We start from the raw sequence: 22,051 nt of genomic DNA, 5'->3' as shown, positions 1-22,051 counted from the left end.
AATGAAATAAAAACAAAAACTAATATGCAGTAGAGGCAGCCCGTTCGATTGTTTGTGAGAATCAGCAGTTCGAATGCAATTCAAGTAACGCAGTAGAGTAGTGCAATCATGCGTCGTACAAGAATGATAAGTAGTTAAAACTTATAACGTCAGCCTATATGGACGCGCTTCTTTATAGAATGTTTTGCTAATTCTAAAGAGTTGCGCACATTTAAAAAAATCTTAAAAGGAATAAAATATTATAGAAAATAAGATATTTATAATATTATTCTGTAATTATTATATATAAAATATTTTATAATTATAAAAAGAAAACAAGAAACAATTTTATCATTTAATTTTTCAAAAATAAAAGATAATTCAATGCATCATCCTTTGTGTATATAATCCTCGTACTTATAACTTTAATTGACTTTAAGACTTGAAAGGAACTAATTACTTTAAGACTTGAAACGAAACAACCTATCTACGTAAATAAGTATTAGAATTAATTAAACGGATTAATTAAATACGGAGGATATCTGTAATCAGATTAAACCGTAAATAACTGTTCAGCCGTTTTATGGTACTTAAGATAATGAAATAAACTATTAAACTGAATAAAGAGAGACGGCCGCTTATTCTGTTAACGGTTTCACTTAATCTGTGTACCATGTAATTTCGCACTTAGTCTCTAAACAGAAAATCCGAAAACAAAGTATTTCTGCAGATTCTAGGTTTTACTGAATTAAAAAAAATTGCGATGACTTTTTATTGATCCGAGCTGCGTTAACCGCTTAACCCTCAACTTATAAGCAAAGTAAAATAAACTTCTTGAACTGTGCAACGTGTTATAAAAATAGATTAATTATTTTTTAGAAAATTGATGAACGGTTAAATCTTTGAAACTTGTTTAACAATAACTATCATAATTGGTTCTAAAAAAACGAAAAGCTTTTTATCCTATTTTTTATTCCATTTTTTTCGTAATTTTTTTGTTCAATTATGGAGATGAAATCTAAAAGTTTAATAAATTTAGAAATAATTTTCATTATTATAGCAAGTTAAAAAATCACCGTCAACATTTAATCGAAGGAACGCATAATTGATTTTTAATTTACTTTATCTTTTTGCAATTTTATATGACTTTCCTTGCCTATATATGAAAATACCAATGCGAAAGAATATATATTAGGTAGCAAACGTATATTCTTTTTAGCTATTATAATTAATCCTGAAAAGATGACAAGCTTTATATTTCAATTTTTTTTCGTAAAGTAAGAATATTCTTCTTTCACCCAATTCTAGGCGATAAAATCTATTGTTTAATTTAGAATCAGTTTTTATTATAGCACAAGTTAAAAGACAATCGCCAACATTTAATCGAACATCTGAAGGTATGCATAATTATTCGTCCTTTTGCAATTTTATATGATTCTCCTTATCTATATGTAAAGATACTAATGCAAAAAAATACTATGTTATATACAGTGTAATATGATATAATGTACTTTATACCGAGATCACTGATTTATTCAGGTCGAATTAAATGCATCCAAGATGCTAATACATTTTGTATAAAGTATAAATATTTAAAAAATGCATTACTATAATTTTATTAATGTCAAAATTAATATTAAATTAAAGGCCGCGTTAATTTACGTATTGAAGTTAGTTAGATTGTTAATAGAATAAAATCTGTTATATATAATCAATTATAAGCCACAATTTTAGCAAGTAGTTCAAGGAAAGATGCAGTTTGACATTCCCTGGCCCGCCCTTGGTTCTGCTGGGATTAACCATCGATGGGTCAAGGTCTCCGTCGTTTGACATACATATACACTCTTGTGTGAAATGTACCTCAAAATTTCCAAAATTGAAACCCTCCAGTCTTGAATCTTCGTGTAATGTGAATTAGTTGCGCGGTAATATCGACCGCAATTCGAATACTTTAGTTAGTGTAATAGCGTTATTCTGCTATTGTTTTCGTATTGAACATGTATTTCCGTCGTGACATAAGCATCCTCGCAATTTGGTCCCTCAAGAGAACGAGCGCTTACTACGCAGTACATAGGAATAGAAATTTATTAAATTTTTTATACGGGAACCTCGACTATTAAATTGAAGGTTATCTCGGTGTATCCGAGGGTCGTCCCCACTAGGGGGATCAAGGATTTTGGATTTCGTGCGGTAACTAGGGCTCTCAACTAGGACTTTCAACTAGGTGGTGTGAGGGACAGCGAATGATGGTTTCGCAGTGACAACGTGAAACAGGCTCGAGGTCCGCATTGGCATTCGGTGCTACGGCGGGCTCCAACCTGCGCCCATTGTCCTCACGCGCACAATGGAGATCTTTCTGACGCGGCGCGCTTGCCTCGATGCTTGTTGCTTCGATGGTCGGCTGACTAAACTTTGCCCGGACGTCGCCGCCGTCGTCACTGCCGCTACCTCACCACGTGCAATGCACGTCCCCCGCCGCACGCCCTCTCCCCAATAATTTCCCGCACAAACGGATATAGGCGCTGCAACCGTATACGCGCTGCGAACCGGAGGAGGGATCTGGCGCCGCGAGAGGGTGAGGAAAATGCGCGACGAGAAGGAGAACGAGAACGCCAACTGTATGCGGAACAGAAAAAGGAGAACCACCACCTCCACCGCCGCCGCTGAGAGGAACGAGATAGGAGAGAACTGTGCCACTGTGGAAAGCGGCTACGCGCGCAGTAGGATTCGCCTGGGGATAGGTCAATCAATGACCTATTTAAGGTGTCTTTAGACTGGTCTCCCTCGGCACCCACCACCGCGTTTGCCACACTCAATCGGGGCTACTCGCGGCAACAAATACTCGCCCAGTGGCGGAGATCCTGCATTCAACAAATGAGGCGGAAGTGTTGCACGTTCGTAGGACGTGAGAAGTTCCATAAGTTAAAGACGTGGCGCGAAAACAGAATGATCAAGCGTATCTTCGAAGAATTTCACATTCACAGACGTCGCGTATATATGGACGTATAGGGGATGATTAATCACCTTTAGAAAATACTGAGATCTACTAGATCAAATTTTCGAATTTTTATGGATTAAGTATCATGTCCTCTGAGAAATTTATATACCTTTCAAAAAAGACAATATTTTTCTTACCCCAATTTTCCCCATAAAATAAATATCTTTTCTAATTATGCTAATTTGATTTCAAAGATAAAATTCAGTTAAAAATTTAATGTTAGTACATAATCCTTGATTATTAACACGTTAAATGTAAACAGCATCACAAACTTTTAATTGAACGTTGGAAAGATTTAATAATTTTTTTGTTCTAATTTAACGTGGTTTTGTTCTCTTTATCTATAAAGATACTAACGCGAAATAGTATTGACATTAGGTGTCAATCCATTAATGTATGTATATTATAACATGATTGATTTATTGAGATCGAATTGAATTCATCATACATTTTGTTCAAGTGCGAATATGTAAAAATCCCGTTGCCGTCGATCATTTGTTCAGCTGGATAAACAGTGTTGCCTCGATATTGCCTTGCGTCTAAACTTATTTGATAATACGCTGCACATTGCAAGACGACTTAGGAAAATCAACAAATCCTGATAGCTACGGCGAATGCTGACGCACGCGCAACCTTGTGTAGTCAGAGAGATGAAATAAATTCCTAATGAAGATCGACTGGAACAGTTCGCATCAGCTTACCACGACCATGAAAAGCAAATCTGTATTCGTAAAATGTACACAAAGATGCCTCCCTCACAAAAGCTACCGTAGAAACTCGATATCCAATAATCGCTTCTGCTAATTCTGTTTTGGAGGAAAATTTATCTATAAATCATATCGCTGACAATACAAACGATAAAAAAATGTCTAGAAAAACTTCCTAATTATTAAGAAATGTCGTGAAAATGTATAAAAGATAATTCTCGTCTGTCAAGCGTTCTTTTAATATCGTGTGAGAACAATAATCTAATCTTTAAAATTTATTCTTCAAAACTCTGAAAAATGAATTCTAATTCATTAGACTGTCTAATGCTCAAAATACATTCAAAAAGCAATTTGCTAATTGTACTTAAAAGTTTCTTTTAAATAAATTACTTTTACAAGTATTTTAGATTTTTACGCTGATTGGAGCGCAATGTACGTGCATGTAGGTCGACGTATGTGCTACAAAGCAGAGTTTACCATACCGAGTCGAGAAGTACCAAAAGGATATGGATTAGTAATCAGCGCGAGACACCAGTTGCGCGGTCGTGTGGTCTGGTCGAGATATCTGAGAGCGATCGGAATGAAGCCTGGATAGGGTAGACCCTCGCCCTCCTCCTCCTCATCCTCATCGTCGTCATCCTCGTCGTCATCGTCATCGTCGTCATCATCCTCATCGTCCACGTCATTCTCACCGTTCTCGTCATCCTCGTCTTCGTCTTCTCCCTCGACCATTCGCTTATCGGCAGATTCGCGAGTCCCATCCTCGTCCTCGTCGTCTTCGAGGTCGCTGAGCTCCGCCACGTCGCTATCGGAGCCCTGCTCGCCGACCCCGGTCCCGCTGATCGCCTTTGATGCGGATCGGTACCGGTATCCCTGAGGATAGTGCAGCGACATCCTCGAGTACCTCGAGTGCCTCTGTCTCGTGAACGCGACGTTCCTTCGGCGACTATGATGGTCTTCAACGACGTCGCGGCCTCCTCGGCGCCCGGGGCTGCGTGAGGCGACGATTCCGGGACTCCTCGACCGTTCGGGGGGAGATTCTCATCGCCCGATTTTGCTGCACGTTTGGGCTCCCTTCCCGCACTCGCTCTTGACTAATCGCGTGAACGATCAGTCGTTCTCGGCGATGTCATCGGGGATGCTCCGTGCTTGATTCGTCGCGAATATGACGACGAGTGTCTCTTTCTCCAATACACCCGACGTCTTAATCCCGACGCTTGACGCGGATTGCTCCGGACTGTCGTGATTGACGTAGAGAGCGAGTGCCCGCCGATCGCATCTTATGTCGGAGCCGGGGATGTAGCGAATCCAGGTGTGCAGTTGCACCTCTCGACGCGCCTGCCCGGTGATTCCTCTCACCTGCGCTTCTCACCTGAGGACGTGGCGAGCGCGCAGTAACCTTGCCCCGGTAGCGCGATGTCCCTGGAGGATGTGGTTGCGCTGTGATCCTCGCCACGAGGTCACGTAATACAGGAAATACACGAAATCCTTCTTGAGAAAGAGACAATTTTCGACGGTGCGATTTCAAGTCTCGGAAGAGGAACACGTGAAGCGCGTGGCTGAGAGCTAATTCACTGTACCACCACCACCACCTCTTTCGCTTCCTCCTCTTCTTCCGGGTATCCTCCACCTGGTTGTATCCTCTCTCGCCAGGTGCGGGTCTTATCGACCGCGACGTCGGTCGCGCGGACACGAGGGCACTAGCGCGGACTATTGTCCGCAAGGCGAACGTCGAGCGCGGACGTATGGTGCGGTGGTGGTAGTCAGCTGAACGCCGCGCGATCGCGGCCGTGTTTCACGACGACGACGGTGCCCGGCGCAGCGTCGACCGGTGACTGAAAAAAACGTCGAACATCCTCTACCCGATGGTGGTGCGGACGCATGCGCGACCCCCGGTGTGTGCGTGTCCCTTGCCTCATCCGCGTCTCGCGACCTCCAACATACATCCTTAATCCGGAGACCTGCCTCCTCTTTCCCACCTCTTCTCGGCCTCGTACACCTCTTCTCTTCCTCCTCCTTTTGCTCTTCCTCGATCTCCTTCCTCATCTCTCGGTCGACCGAGAAACACCTCCACAGTTGATACTCGACGCGGGCAAAACGGAGGGAAAGAGAGAGAAATTAGGGGATGGAGAGGTGACTGTAGAGGATCCGACGAAGTCCTTGAGATCCTCGCTTTCACTTTCGGCGTCGACCGAGTGATACTTGTGACTTTTTCTCCCTATTATTTGCGCGAAAGATGCTATATCATTTTGAACTTCGCACCTCTATTGACACCCAGACTAATTGATGACCTTGGGGCCATTGCGTGATCGGCATAAGTGATTCCTCGTCATGAAACCCAAAAGATAATCAAGCAGAAAATAAGTTCACAAGGAAGAGAAGTTTCTTTTTTCGTATTCCGTATGAAAGCAGGAGAAAAGAGGGAGGATAACAATCGGGGGTGTATTTGATGGATGACTATTCGACGATACATTGTCGAAGAGTTTCGCTCGATAAAAAGGCGATAAGAAATCGCGATGATTTTATTTTACATAGTGTCAGAAACTCAGCGTTTCGGGAACAGCAATCTTGAGAAAATATTTCCTAGTATTTTCCCTGCTTGTGCGCTAAAAGAAACTCTTGTCAGAAATAATGTATTGAAAATAGAAATGTCCCGCAAAAATAGATATGACTACAGTTAACTTTTTCTCTTTCGAAAAGATCTGCAGCATTGCGATGCTGTTAGATTCTAAAAATTAATGCTTATGCTTTTAATAATTGAATTTCGTACATACACATATCTATATATAAAATTAATTATTTTATAACATATTATTATAAAATATTGATATTGGCTTTTGGCACAATTGTATTTCCAAGACATTCTCCGGTAGTATATATTTATTACTATTATGAGCTTTAAAAGAAACAAGGTATATCACAGCAATAGGAGAAACTGTTCATGTATTTAAGGCAAAAGAAATCATGGAATATTTATGGTAAATTTCTTTGGCCATAAACATAGATATAAAAAGATATTCGTAAAATATATTTAATATTTTTATATTTATATTTTTTTATTTAATATTTAATATTTTTATAAGTTAAATATAAAATAGCTTACTCTTGTTTTTTCGATTATAAAATAACTTGAAAAGATATAATCTCTATCTAGAAGTATTTGTGATCTATTTTTCATTTCCATTAAATTTTTATTAATTTAGTATGAAGGTTATCGTATAGGCAATTTACACCGTGATGTATCAATTTACTTCACTATCGGGGTAAACTGGCTACAATGCGGCATGTTCATATTTCACTTAACTACAAACCTAACTATAAAGAAACTATACAGTGTACAAAACCATTCCTGGCATGAAAATGTAAAGAAAGGTTCTCCCCATCATATTAGTACACTTTAACTATAATAATTAATTATTTAAAAAGTCCAATGCCGAAATTGTGAAAACTGTGCCAATTCTCCCTTAATTATGCTTTACTTATTGTAAGGCGATAAATTAAATAAATAATACAATATTATACAGCAAATACAATGAACAACCATAAACAAGCGTAAACATACATAATACTGAGCGTTAATACCTGAACAGAAAATAGCGATTTTTTATTTTTTAACCCTACAATTTTCTGAAGACTTCAATGGTACGGCGGAGTCTCAGAAACGATTGCTAAAACTAACTCCCTATGCGTTCCGTCTATTTTTGTTCGGAAGTTGGAAAATGGAGAAGGAGTGGGCCACGCGTGTATAGCGCTGTTAAACTATTTCTCGAATGGAAGAACGACAAGGTAACGGTGATAATCAACTGCCGGATACTGGATACGCGATTAAAGTCAGCGCTGTGTCCGGAAACGATCAAACTCGTTGAAGATTACAAACGCGCCGTCATCAGCCTTAATCGACTCCGTGTGCGCAGCCGAAAATAGAAATCCAACCATGCGCGTTCCATGTTCGCCGTTCAGTCATTTCAAGTGGCTGGCATTTACGGCATTTGACGTTTCGCAAACTGTTCTTTTTAATAAGAGGAAAAGCTAGAGCAGGAAGTATAAGCTGGAGTAAAAAGTAGAAAGGAAGAAAAAGAAAGGGAAAGAAAAAAAGATGTCTTTATCTCTTTCTTGTACATTTGCAACACTTTATTCAGAATGAAGATAAATGCTTACAATGCAGCAGAAACGTTGGATTATTGCGTCGTTGCGCTGTTGTATATCACACCGAATGTATCAATACATTTACTTATTTGGATGCGATATGTTATAAATTTAGTCACGTTTGTGAATACAACTACGATTGATTTATGACGTTACAGTGACTGATAAAAGTTTGGCACGTGTAAAATAAAAAATCTATTACATAATATAAAGTAGTTAAACCTAATCAAGAAACAATTTTTTGCTGTTACTGATATTCGATTTTAGGAAAACACTCTCTTGAAAAAAATCGATCTTTACGTTTCTAATCGAATCGCCAAAATAATGAGAAATATTATTATGACAAAAAATATGACGAATAAAAGTTTTATGGTTTCGAAAGCTGTATTGCTTCTCATCAATATTATGAAGACTTTTACAGATGTCAGATATTCAGGATTTCAATCGGTTCTTCGAAGCTTGCTTTTCTGTTGTATGAATCTGGAAAGAAAAAACCACTGAAAAATGCCGAGAGCATCTAAAGTTTATAAGAACTTTATCGTTAATGAGACCTTTTATCGTTAGATAAGAAGCAAAAGCACATACCTGCACAGTAAAAAACTTTGTGTATTTGTGTTGAAAACGGTCCATTCACGTTTGTGTTAATAGTTTGTGAATTTTTTAACATATTCGAGTGTTAATTTGACATAATGTGATTATGCTATTTAAAGATTTTTTGTGAAATTGATATTCAATATTTCTTAGTGTCAAAATGACACAATTTATGAGTAAGTGAAGAAGTAATAATAATGTGTTTTAAAATGTAAATTCTAAAACAAATGAATGAAATATGTGTTAATTTAACATATTATAAATGTTAATTTTCTGAAAATAAATATGTTCCCACGGTATGTTTACAAACTATGTCGATATTATCTTTCTTTGTATTTATTCTCTTACATAATATTTGTGTTACCTTCTAATATATTCAATTATTCATCTTGTATAAAATTAACTCAAAAATTTGAGTGGACCGTTTGGGACATGCGATTTATGTTAAATTCAACACATTTTTTCCAACTGTGTGTGATCCTGTGATATTCGAGCATTTTAATTTCAAAACAATGGACTGTCCATAGATTTGTAAAATGCGCATCAAATTTGTTCAACTTTATATATATTTCTGAATTTGCTGTAATCCAAATAGACCACTGGCCACAGTAGGTTGGAGCATATGATTGAATTACTAGATAACTCCATGCCGTCGTGAGCCTCTCTCTCTTTCTCTCTCTGCAATAAAAGACATTATATTATTTCACATTTTTCAAAGTTTATTAATTTGCAGTATCGGTGTTCCCTTATCTTTACATACAATACCTAGAATGTGACATCTAAACTATGTTGAAGATCTATATCATTATAACCGAGTGTAATGAGACATTTAACAGATTCTGTAAATATTTGGGTATTATGATCTTTACGGCAGAATGCGGCTTTGCTTGGCTTCGTTTACTTGACCTAACTGTCATGATTGCGTATTAAAGTACTCGGTGTTTAATGACCAAACTAAAATTACCACAAGAGCAAACGAGCGTACTGTCTTTCATTCGTAGAATCATCGGAGAATTCTCGACTGTGATGAAGTATCCGCTGTCCTCCGAGTTCCAGAACAATCGGTGAAGTAAATATCTTGCAGTTCATCCGGTAAATTTGTTCAATGCGATCAAAGTTGGCTTCGTACAAGTTCTCCTTCACGAGGACCGTATAATAATATATTGAAATGCTCCTATAAATTACATCATACATGTCACATTATGACAATGATAGATAAGATAACATTCACATTCGTACAATTTTATCGCCCTTTCCAGCAATTGCAAAATGACGTTTTATTTTTTCTTTATATCGCTCCATAACAGCATCCGTTAATCCAATATACATGTTCTTCTCATTTTTCACAGCTATTTCAGTATACGCGATGTCATTTATCATAAGGTTTATAAATAGATTATGAATCATTAGACTTTTTGAAAAAGCGCGAAATCCGTTATGGCAATGATGATGACATAAACATCATTCATCACGATTCATTACTATTTCGTATAATGTTCTTATCGTCCAAGTAAATTTCGTTAATCTTTTTCAGTATATAATATCTGACAGCTTCTTTAGTATAATCTTTTATATCTTCTCGTTAATGTTTGATTGATTAACTATAGTGATAACTTTTACTCCTCTGCACATGATGAATACATTTTTATCCATGACCTTCTCATAAAGCCAAAAATAATATCGTTCAGATCAAAGCGCAGAGATATAGAATATAAATTTCTATGTAAACATTCTTTTATATAAAAATATAAAAATAAAATAAAATAAATGTAACATCTTTAATAGAATTATAAACATAGTTAGATATCTGACATATCTGAGTTCAAATTTGAATTAAGTTAAATTTTTATTATAAAATATATATTTATGTATGTCACATGTACGTATACGCTATTTGTTAAGCTTATTTATATATAAAAATGTTATTTTAATGTGTTTAAGTGTAATTGTTCAATAAATAAGATTGTTTAATTATTAATAACTCATATTATATTATTAACAGCTCAATTTGGAAATATGATATTAGGATTAGCAAGAGCGATCAAAATTACAATGGGCACAAATATAATCTATATAGGTATAAATATAATAAATATATATGTGTGTCTTATGTATGTACATATAAATTAGTATATTTAACTATATAGTCTTATACAGTCTTTTGTACAGAGAAAATATATGTGAAATATTATTAAAATTCTGTGTAAAATGATAAAAAGTTATATATGTAAGTTATATAATAGAAAAAGATTTTAGTTGGTGTATAGCCTTTTAAAGATTGAAATTACGATTCAATGAATAGTACGAGAAAGTCTAATAAAAAGCACTCAGCATTTAGATTTAAATCTATTGGATTTTTACATAATTACATTACATGGAATTATTTAAAACAGAGTTTATTTAACACTTGTTAACGATACAGTCTACTATAACGAATTTTTGACGGTTACGTAACATTTCTAATATTTCTTATTGAACACGTAAATCTATATGTAAGTGTGTAAAAGCTTATGTAGGATCTCAAAAAGAACATCTTTTACATTTAAAGCTGTATTGTGTTTGCATTAATAATAAAAAAATTGTGGTTTTTTATTTTTAAATAGATGTTATCCATGTAACAAAACTCTTCAGGATTTTTGTGTTTATGTATCTTATTTTATTATTTTACACAGAACTTATTCTCAAGGTTTATACATACCTTTCTACTACTTACATTCTATATACAGGACGTTTCAAATGTTACTGCATTTCTATTTGTTACGAAATAAAGGTAATTCAAATAAAAATATTGTAATTTTTTATTAAATGACTATAATTATATAAAATATAAAAAGCAAATACTTATCAAATATAACTTAAAATCTTATTTATTATTTTCTATACATAACATATAAAATATTTAATCTATGAAATGTATTTTTCTTGAATTGATAATCATTAACACTTCGAGTACAATGATAAATCCTTTCATGGGATTTTTTTAGATGCCCACTTCGTACTTTTGTGCACAGATCCAGATCTTTTAAATTTCTTTAAATATATAGATTCGTTTCTATAAAATTTTGCTATATAAATCTTTTCTTAATTTCATTATATTTCATCCTTTCGATCTTATATATAAACTATATAAATACATTCCTGCACATTCATCTGAAATACAATCTGAAAAGAAAAATAAAATCATAAAGTCACAACAAAAAATTAAAAATGGATATTTAAGTAAAACGCAAATATTTTTTACAAAATTTATTTTATACAAAAATATTATTTTAAAAGATAGGTAAATTTTTAATCATTCTTTTTACATTTTATTAAATAGATATTTTTAGGACAGATTTCTTCATATATAAAGATATTTGTATGTTTAAATTGTTTTATAATATATGTATACAAAAAATACTTTATTTTCTCATATACGTATATTCTGTGTATCTATTTCAATAATATTAATTAATTTTATTATTATACATCGACTTTTAATGCAAGATCATCAATTGATGAAGTGTCAAATTTGATTATTTTATAACAAGACATGAAATAATTTATTTAATAACTTTTAGGATCATGGAATACAGGTTATACTTCATTTCAAAATTGATATATTCTAAATACGATTGTACTGTTATATACAAATAAATTTAATAGTAATAAGTACTTACCTATAAAAAGTATACAGCCTGCACATATATTATATATTTTCATAGCTTTCTTTGCACAACAAATAATATTATGTCTTTGATCAATAACGATGTATAACCTATTCTGTCTCGACCAGTATTGGGGGATGCTGAGGGATGTTCTCACATGCGCAATAAAACAAGGGCTAGCAGACGATATAAAACCTCAGTCGTGTACCTTTTATGTAATGAGGAAATAAAGAATATTGTTAGAGCAGCCGATTTATCAGGAATATTAGAATAATAACAGAAAATCTTTCTGTTATCATACTAAATATAAAATTAAATAAATTATTGTAAATGTCTTTTAAATGTAAATATTAATTTAATAAGTATTTTGAATATTTTAAACTACACATTAATATTAGCTATAAATTATAGCTATAAATGTTTACGTTTAATATAATATTTAATATACAAGTAGCGATAAAAAATAAATAATTTATGTGATCTCAACTGACACTCATGATAAAATCAAAGCACGAGTTTATCAAGATTAGTCACGTAGTCGATGATATATGTTACGCACGCGCATATCACTTTGTTTTTGAATGGATTTACCTCTCGATATCTCGACTGCTGTTGCAGTCCTACCATTTGTTGGCAACATGTTTCTTTAAAGCGAGACTTAATTACTTACAGCATGTATATGGTAGAAAATATTAAAAATTAACATTCAATCGGCAAGCAGTTTAAAACGGGCATAAACTTGTCTCCATTTTAATACACAAAAAATCAGATTTAATAGAAAACAAATTTTATAGCTGACATAGATCAGCAACGTTGCTATTGACGTTTAATTATAAATATGCTATATTTTCGATGGATAATAAGTAAATGCGTCAGATCGCAAACATAATTTTTATATTATAATAGGATATTTATTAAAATTACGACGAGCAATGTATATTTAAATATATATCGTAAAAAGTTTTAACTAAAATAATTTTGTAGCAGAAAATTATTGATTAAGTTTCATCAACAAAATAATATTAAATGTATACGATTCTAGATTTTCATAATCTATTATGACTGTTAATGAAATTTCGGAAGTCCAGCAGTAATTAAAAAATATTAACATTATCGATTATTGATATATAACTCTCGACTGCTGATATCTGAACAGTTGACTTATTCTGTTATGAACTGACTTGATTTTAGCAATCAAATTTTCATAAGATTGTCGGTCTTTAATAGCATCTGTTGTTAAAGTCATAATTGCGAACTTATTCAATATAAAAAAAAATCAATAAAGATTACAGCATAATTTTACATAAATTAAAATTTTCTATTAAAATTTTTTAATTATTTAGTCGGAAATTACTATATTGCTTATTTTTGAAAAATGGTATTCATACATAATTGTTCACTTATTAACGATATTATCTATACTTTTAAATAAGTACTTCATATAAAAAATACTTGTGCACCTAGTTTAACTAATTATGCAATATATCTTATATATTTTAATTTTAGCATTAATTTACCATCTGGAGTAGTTGCCGTTGTTATCGGAACTTAATTCTATTATTATACTCGTCTGCTTCAGATAGATAACGCCACTGCTAAATGTTTGATCCAAAATTCGCTGTTCCAGCTGAAGATTAATTTTCAGAAAATTAAAAAATGAATTTCAGCGTTTACATAATTTTTTAGAATTGCAAAGTTAATTTTTTTATTATTTTATATATTAAGTTGTATACATCTGATATTAATAGATACTTATAAAAAACTTGAGAAATAAAATCAAGAGAAGCTTGAAATCACGGATTATGATAAAAAATCTCTTTTTTAATTATGTCAAATCTGCTTAATGTAAAAAAATAACAAATCTCTACATAATTATAGCAAGAGATGTAATTTATAATTCTAATAAATGTAAGTTACGCATTTATACACTGAAATTAAAATTTTAATAAAAGAAGTTCCTGAGTAGTATAACTGTTTTATAATCATTACAATATTCCCAAATTGATAAAAAAAAACTTATAAACAAATAAAAAACTGCGTTCTTATAACACTAAAAAATTGTATATCTTATTTAAATTGTATATCTTATTTAAATTGTATATCTTATATAAAAATGTGATCTAACATTTATTTGTTTTAAGATGTATATTTTCTAATTCCATTTTTATAAACATATTTACTTCTCGTATAGGAGCAGTAATGTTTTCAAAAATGGATAAGATGTTAGGAATGAACTAGAATTTTTTTCTTTACAAAAATGCAGACGGCGAGCTTTCGGTTAAATAATCGCGCGCACCCCCGTTATGCTTCATGCGAGCAACCCCCATTGCGCCTGTAAGTAGTCGTGCTCGTTTTAGCGCAGCCGCGCGCGGCGCCCCCCCAGGTAATGCGGCCGTACCAGTTTGGCCGCGTGGGGTGGTAGGGGATAGGCTGAGAGCGAGAGAGCGTGCGTCTACGTCAGGAAAAGCTCCGAGCTTATTGGTCCTGGTCCATTGTTGCGTATTGATTGCTGTGGAGCAGTGGTATGGTCGTCGAGACATTCGGTCCTCGTCGTCGTCGTCGTCGTCGTCGCCGTCGGTGGTGCTCAGCCGATTAGGTTAAGAGGAGCGGGCGCGCGCGGTCGTAGATATAAGAGATAGAGAAAGAAGAGGAGAGGAAAGGAGGAAAAATAAAACGTCGTCGTCCGCGTCGTCGTCGCGCATCGTCCGCTCGCGTTCCGTTCGCGTACGCGATCGCGATCCGCGCTTGCTACGTCCGCACCGTACACGCACGCACCTATACTGTAAAAAAAATTAAAAGAGTATAATTGTATATGTATAAATATATGTATACATAAATAGATTTACAAGAGAGCTATATAAACGCGGTGGAAACGGAAAGAACTCGTCTTGCGTACTTGTGTATTCGTACGAGCGCGCGTATGTGATACGCGATAGTACAGTGTTCAGTGAGTTGTGTCTCCTGCCTGTTCTCTGTATTGCTCCGGCCATCCTTTTCAATCACGGACTCCAATTAGAAGCGATACACACCTGCGGCATCAGTGACGGCGGCGGCAGCGGCTGCCGCCGAGGGTGGTAAGAACGAATCAACACGGCGCAAGTCCTCGGGCCATCAGGATCAGGTATCCACGATTGGTTACTGCGCGTACCGTGATAGCTACGTGGATAGGAAAGCGGAGCGCCTTTGCTAAGGACGCCGTACTCGGTGATTCTCGTGTGTTCAGCAGAGAAGTGTACATTCGACGTGTACATTCGCCTCGAAGTAGACTTCTGACGAGGATAGCGAATTGTCAGTCGCGGACAGTAGTGCGTCAGTCAGAGTCAACGATGGTGATTGAGTGATTCTTGAAGAAAAGGTGCTTGTGAACAAGATAGAAGGCACTTTTTCGGAGCAAACAAATACAGACGTTAATAATTAGAATTGAAGACACTACAGTAAAAGAGTGGTAAGAAGAAGGAGAGAGAGATAGAGAAAAAGAGAGAGAAAGAGAGAGGGAAAGAAAGAGAGAAAGAAGGAGAGAGAGAAAGAGAAGGGGAAAGAAAGGAAGAGTGCGAGAGGTGAAAGAAGAGAGAGAGAGAGGGGGGGGGTTGAGAGAATAAGAGTGGAAGACGAGGTCTAGGTGTCAGCGATTGTGCGTGGCAGAAGAGTATAAAGAAAGAAGAGAGGAAGAGATTCGGTGATTTTTTTCTTTGAACAGAGTGCACGCTCATAAAAGAAGAAAAGGAAAAGAAGAAGCTTGTGGTGGCTGCGTATCGTGAGGACGCGAAAGCAAGCCGTGTACGGATCCTTCTTAGCGCGTGTCGCGCATCTCCCGGAGGCGGCGCGAAATTATGAAGCGTATAAAGTGCGTCCTACTGGCCGCCGCAGCTGCCGTTTGTGATTGTGATAGTCGCCGGTGAATGTGTGACCCGGGGGCAGCAGAGATCCGCCGGGATGACGACCGAAGGGACGACCGTGCAGCCCCCGGTGACATTAGAAGGCTGCCTCAAGGAACGGAAATGGTGGTGCTTCCTGCTGTCAAGCATCTTCACCTTCCTCGCCGGGCTGCTGATCGTGCTCCTCTGGCGTGCGTTCGCCTTCCTCTGCTGTCGCAAGGAGCCCGAACTCTCCCCAAATGACCCGAAGCAGAAGGAGCAAAAGACGGCCCGCCAGGGCAAGGAGTTCGAGGGGACTTTTATGACCGAGGCCAAGGACTGGGCCGGCGAGCTGATTTCCGGACAGACCACCACTGGACGTATCCTGGTGAGATTTTCTATTTTCTTTTTATAATTATTGTGTCCCGGCGTTTCAGGACTGTTTGATCATTACACTGATAATCGAGAAATATAATTCCAATATATAGAAGCATATACACCGTCAATAATATTTGTATAGTGACTTGCAACGTGACCTATATTATTAATATCCCTTGCGTGCGTTTTCCATCCATGAATCGATTTGATTTGATTATTAGAACATTCAATAAATGCAAAATAATTAAAAATGATTTTTTGAAAAAGAAATTGATTTTTTCATTTAATTTATTTTTACAGTTATTTTCTCTCTATTTCTTATTATTTTATTTTACTATCCATATTATCTATATTTTAATTTCGAAATTTATGTATTTAATTTTGATTTATATTAAAGAAGAACATTTCTATGACACTGTCAAACACAGAAAAAAATTTATTTGCAAAAAAAGATAGAAGTATTAAGAAGATAATAATCTGTATTGTGTGAAATATAAAGAATTTCAAATTAATTTTCAAATATAATAATAATGCTTTAGTTGTTCTTATACAGCTATTGTTACTCAAGGACAAATAACAATAGTAAACCAAGTACGACTTTCCGTGTTGATAAATATATTGTCGAGTCTTTTGTTTCCAAAGTTATGTGTTTGTGAATTATATTCTTCTCAAATCATTTGAATAATATTCATTAGATAAAATTCTGAAACTATTCGATATAGAATAATATTAATGATTTATGTTGAACTTGTTTGACAATTGAATATAGCCATGTACATTCATAAATTATTTCAATCTTACAACTATATCTAATACGGTAACAGAACAATTTTTTGATCCATCCAAAAATTTCCCTATTTAAAGTCTGCTCACAGCAAGACATTTATCAGACTCGATAAAATTCTTCCGCTGCAATACTATTAAATTATATTTGTAATCGGATTTCCAGAAAATGAAATACAATTCGGCTAAATAGGTCATACGCCGAAGAAAGTACAAAACTGATTTTAAAGAAAATCCGATAAGAGTGACGATTGAGAGGGTAAGGGAAAAAGATGGGACAGAGGGATATACTGATTAAAACTGTTCCGTGCAGATTCGTGCCAGTCACGAGATGCCATTAATGAAAATTCGGGTCGGCATTAAACTGTCGTTTAAATCTAATTCAAAAGTTCTCTCTCCCCCTCTCTTTCTCTCTCGATCTCGATCCTGACTCTACTGGACGATACCGTGGCAGGAATTTCGATATCGAGGATTCATCCATCCCCGTTCGTATCACGCGCCACAGTGCCCTACCCGGACGCATGAGGATTGACGTCGCGCATCCCGGACGTTCTACGGGGTGAGAACTAGTGGCGAAACGTGTATACACGTAAATTCGCGGCCACTTACACGTGTACACGCGCGTGCGCGCACACAAGACTCCTAGTCTCGAGCTCGCATGACAGTACGAGTGTACGTGACCCAGTTTTCGTTCGTGGAACCAGACACGGTAACAGTCCCGAGGTAGAGGGGTGGTTTCTACGCAGTGCGTGTTCCACCCTGAAAGTGCGTTTCCGTCGCCATCGTGACCAGTCCGGTAGCTCTTTCTTGTCTTCGGTTCTATCTTGAGGTTTGTTCGCGCCACAAGCTCCAACATGCTCCAACATGCTCCTACCATAGTTCCTACTCACTCTATCAAGCGCGTTGGAGTGAGTAAGAGCTATGGTAGGGCATATTGGAACATGTTGGAGCATGCGACGCGAACAAACCTTAGGATATCTTTTCGGAGCGCCCAACACTCGAATACATTTACTCCTTGAACTATGTGGGTAGCCGTCCTCTGGTTGGCTGTTCTTCTTCTTACACCCTTGCCCCTGCTTCCGGTTGAATGCGTTAAGTCGGGCGGGAAGGCAGTGCACAATTTACGAATGGCTTTATTCAAATTTTATAGTCAGGGTAAGAGAATCCTTCGTTCTATCAGGAGCATAAATTGGGAGAACGAGTCCCAATTTACGATCGCGGTTACATTAGGGTAATTTCGAGAGCTACGTCGAAGAAGCAACGCAAGACTCTTGTTGGTTTTTCCGTTTGCTGTGAAAAAAAAATTAGATCGTGCATTTGTTCCGCATTTTGCGGTGACGCAGAGTTATCGATGTCGTGCCCTTGCAGAAACTTAGCCTACTCGTGGAGGCCGAGCCTGACGACAGATTGCAGTCGACCATGCGAGATCGAGTCGACAAAGTTCAGATTGTAATTACAATTCCGACTGTGAATATAGGAACTTACGTCATATTGCCGATCCCGAATTTCAATCACGGCCGACAGCAAGCTGCCATCGATAATACGGTTTATTGATGACAAGGACATTGGCGAAACGATTTTAATATTCTCCATGATAAATAAGACTGTAGACATTGCTTGTCTATCGATTCGATTATGCAATCTGAAATCACACATATTGAATAATCTCAATTGGGAGTCGATTTTCCTTTCTGAATCTATCTACTTTAATCCATTAATTGCATTTTTCGCCGAGAAGCGCAACAGATTATATTAAAAATCTTTGTTTGGTTACGAGAAAAATATATCATTATATCTCTGAAGGACGATAAAGATGATATCACCGATTATGATGCCAATTATTTTGCATCATTAAACAAGAAAAATTTCTAAACTTCTAAACTTTGAAAAATTTCTTAATAGTATTAATAAACAAGTTTTAAATAGTACACATTTTTATATTTAGTTGAAATTAATTGTTTTTAATTTTTTTAAATTATTAACATAAAGTTAACATTAGTTCCATTAATCTAAATAAAATTTCTATAAGTTGTTTAATACTAATAGTTACTCTGTTAAGATGCGTTTCATAATTAATTAACAATCAGTTTCTATCTGACAACATGCTGACCATTACGACTCAGCTATAAAATTAATGTGGTTAAATATTGTTTACAAGTTTCTTGCTGGTCAGCGAGCTTGTAACATTTTACATTATTCACGACTCTAGTGAGGAGATTTAGACCGTGCTATAACAATAATGTTGTCAGGAAAATTTATTAACCTTTAAATAAGAAACAATTTGTAAAGAAAACGGTACACGGAAAAGAAAGATTAGCTGCCACAGCTAAAAATTAGGTATGGCAGCTAAATTCAGTAGCATTATGTGGATACCTAATGTCGTATCTGCGAGGTCTAATTTCCATTAGCTGTGAGGCCTAAATATTATCATTGTAACAGACAAGCATTTTGCTATTATGTCGATGTATTGCAGCAAATGTTTTCTGTGTAACAGACAATTTGGTAACAAGTATAGTTTCAGCAAACCGTATTTAACTGAGACAATTTTCTTTTACACGAACTGTGACAACTAACTTCATATTGCTAAATAAATCGATCTGTAACAGACATGCATATTTTGCTATCATGTCCTTATATTAGCTACAGCAGCAAATTCTTTGTATGTATTAGCAAATTCATAGCTACAATAGCTAAGGCAATTTCAGCTAATCAGAACTAGCTGTAAATCAGAAACATTTTTTTTCCATATATATTTCCATGAAGTATTTTCCTTAGAATGAAGATTTTGTTGACCAAGTTAATATTGATTATTTTCACTTTTTCAGTTTACACTTTCTAATTTTCATTTACAAGTCGAAATGCAAAACAGTATTACATAAAGAAAAAGTACAAAGAAAAAAGATAAAAACTACGAAATAGGATTCAGGTCAAGCAGTTTGTATGATATATTAAAATCGTTGAAAAATGAAATATTGTTTCTTTACGGTACAATTCATCAATAGATTAAATTTTTTATTTTTATGCAAAAATGTCAGATGAGCGTGGAAAATCATCTCGTTTTTAAAGATTGAATAGTGAATATTGAATGAAGAAAAAAAGGTTTTAAAATATTGTTTTCCTTTTTCGAGACGTGTATAATCTTACGTTGATAGAATTTATGTGCTTTCGACATTAGAATATTGGCAATTGGCCTTCGCAACGTAATACTTGTTATTTGAGATCAAGTATCGTGGCTGTAGAGATATAATTTGTATCTTAATTAAGCACAATCTAAATTTTAAATGGCATATACATATTGGAGCAAGTTTACTAGACGAAGTCTAGTATAAACCACTTTTGGCATGATTTTTAAGAGTTGATCCCAATATGTGCTGGCGCCATTGAAACTAAACTTGTATCGACCTTCGTGACCTCGAATCGCACTGGGATTAGAAGCAGCAGTTCTTGACTTTATTCTAGCAGCAAGTAATTACAGAGATGCAAAGTATAAGTCAAGAAACATTACGCTGTCTAGACGCTGCTTTCATAGAAAAGTCGAACTGCTCTAGCTCTAAAAAAAAAAAATGTCATTCTTTTATTTTTTAAGTTAACGATAGAAGTTTATCCCCTACAAATTTAATTGTGTGACATTTGCAAGTAAACTGAATAATTTTATTTCGAGAGATATTTAACATTCATGACATTTTATGATATTACTGTCATTTATAAAGTTGTAACGAAATGGAAGTAGTAAAAAGGTTCTGCGCTTTTAATTTACGTACATCCTCAAAACAAATACAAAGTAACAATGTAATATATAATATTTCGATTTAATATAATATCTTGATATATTTTAATTTTTTTTTTAATACAATGTTTTATATTAAATTTTTGAAATAAACGTTATAAACATAATTGCAAAGATATGAGTGAATAAAGTTATTAATTTAATTGCGAGATTATTTCTACCTTCTGAATATTTAACAATGTCTTTTAATGAATAATGTAACGTAACAAAATTATCTATATGCTAATTAATTAATTTTGATAGCTAATTAATTAAAATTCTTTTCACCAACTTTACTCACGAAATGCTTGATAAGAAGAACCAGAAGAACGGAATTTGGCAAGCTGTTCATACTGCCTTCTCGTTAACGATATTTATCTATGTCACGTTCCATATTCGTTCATTTTTGCATGATTATATCGAATTCTAATTTTCTTGCACGAGAACTCATATTTGCTAACTATGTGAAACGTCGAGCTTTGATCCTCTTTGACATATCAATTCCAGTTTTTTGGTTGATGCGAAAATAGTAAAATGCGAATTCGCCCATTTCGGAGCCAAAAACTTCTCGAGTATTTAAGCTGTCTCTCGATAGCCAACTTTTTATCTTGTTGCGCTATGCATCGTTCGACGCGTCACGAGCGGGCAACTTTTTTAACCGGACTTTTCTCGATAGTTCTGCCTATGTTCAAGCGCAAACCATAAATGATAATATACACTCGAAAATATACCGGTAGGAATTTATAGAATTTATACTGTTGGAGTGTAGCACAACGCGCGCTCGCGAAAAAATCGTACAAATAACCACGCGACAGACAACTATATGAATTATGCATCCGCGATTTATGTTTACGTGATGCACGATTTACTTCAGAAACACGTTTTCCATGTTTTTTATGGTAGAAATTAATGTCCAGTTTTTGCTCCAATTTGAGTGTGTACTTGTTGATGCTTTATTTATTACAAAGGTGAGAAAATATGCGTAGCAAAGATTCGGGCGAACGACACACGCGGATGCTATTTGATTTTATGACAAAAAAATGCGATTTATTTTAAAAATCATTTATTTAAATTATTTAATTTAGATTAATTATTTAATTTAGATTATTATATAATTATGAATGGCATAATATAATTCAGAGAAATAATTTTTCATTTTTTGTGAAGCAAGAAATATTTATAAAAAATAAAAATTATCTTGT

At 35.1% G+C, this 22,051-nt stretch overlaps 2 protein-coding genes across 27 annotated transcripts in view; one reads left to right on the top strand and one right to left on the bottom strand.

Annotated features, from left to right (window-relative positions):
* Ca-alpha1T (Ca[2+]-channel protein alpha[[1]] subunit T) overlaps nt 1-5,502 on the bottom strand; it is a 49,492-nt gene extending 43,990 nt beyond the window's left edge. Inside the window, 1 exon segment of the mRNA XM_018451307.1 lies at nt 4,193-5,502. Coding sequence (XP_018306809.1) covers nt 4,193-4,578 — 386 coding nt within the window. The 5' untranslated portion in view covers nt 4,579-5,502.
* Nucleotides 5,503-15,590: 10,088 nt separating this feature from the next.
* The window catches only part of slo (calcium-activated potassium channel slo), a 101,676-nt gene continuing 95,215 nt past the window's right edge, over nt 15,591-22,051 (top strand). For 18 of the 26 annotated variants that reach the window (XM_018451130.1, XM_018451145.1, XM_018451141.1 and 15 more), the window contains exon 1: nt 15,591-16,310. In XM_018451130.1, coding sequence (XP_018306632.1) covers nt 16,002-16,310 — 309 coding nt within the window. In that variant the 5' untranslated portion in view covers nt 15,591-16,001. The remainder of the gene's footprint in view (nt 16,311-22,051) is intronic. The other 8 variants (XM_018451135.1, XM_018451134.1, XM_018451129.1 and 5 more) reach the window with 1 other exon arrangement.

This window comes from Mycetomoellerius zeteki, unplaced genomic scaffold (assembly GCF_001594055.1).
Source record: "Mycetomoellerius zeteki isolate Tzet28-1 unplaced genomic scaffold, Tzet1.0 scaffold31, whole genome shotgun sequence".
NCBI classification, from domain to species: Eukaryota; Metazoa; Arthropoda; class Insecta; order Hymenoptera; family Formicidae; genus Mycetomoellerius; species Mycetomoellerius zeteki.
This window is presented reverse-complemented; position numbering and strand designations above follow the sequence as displayed.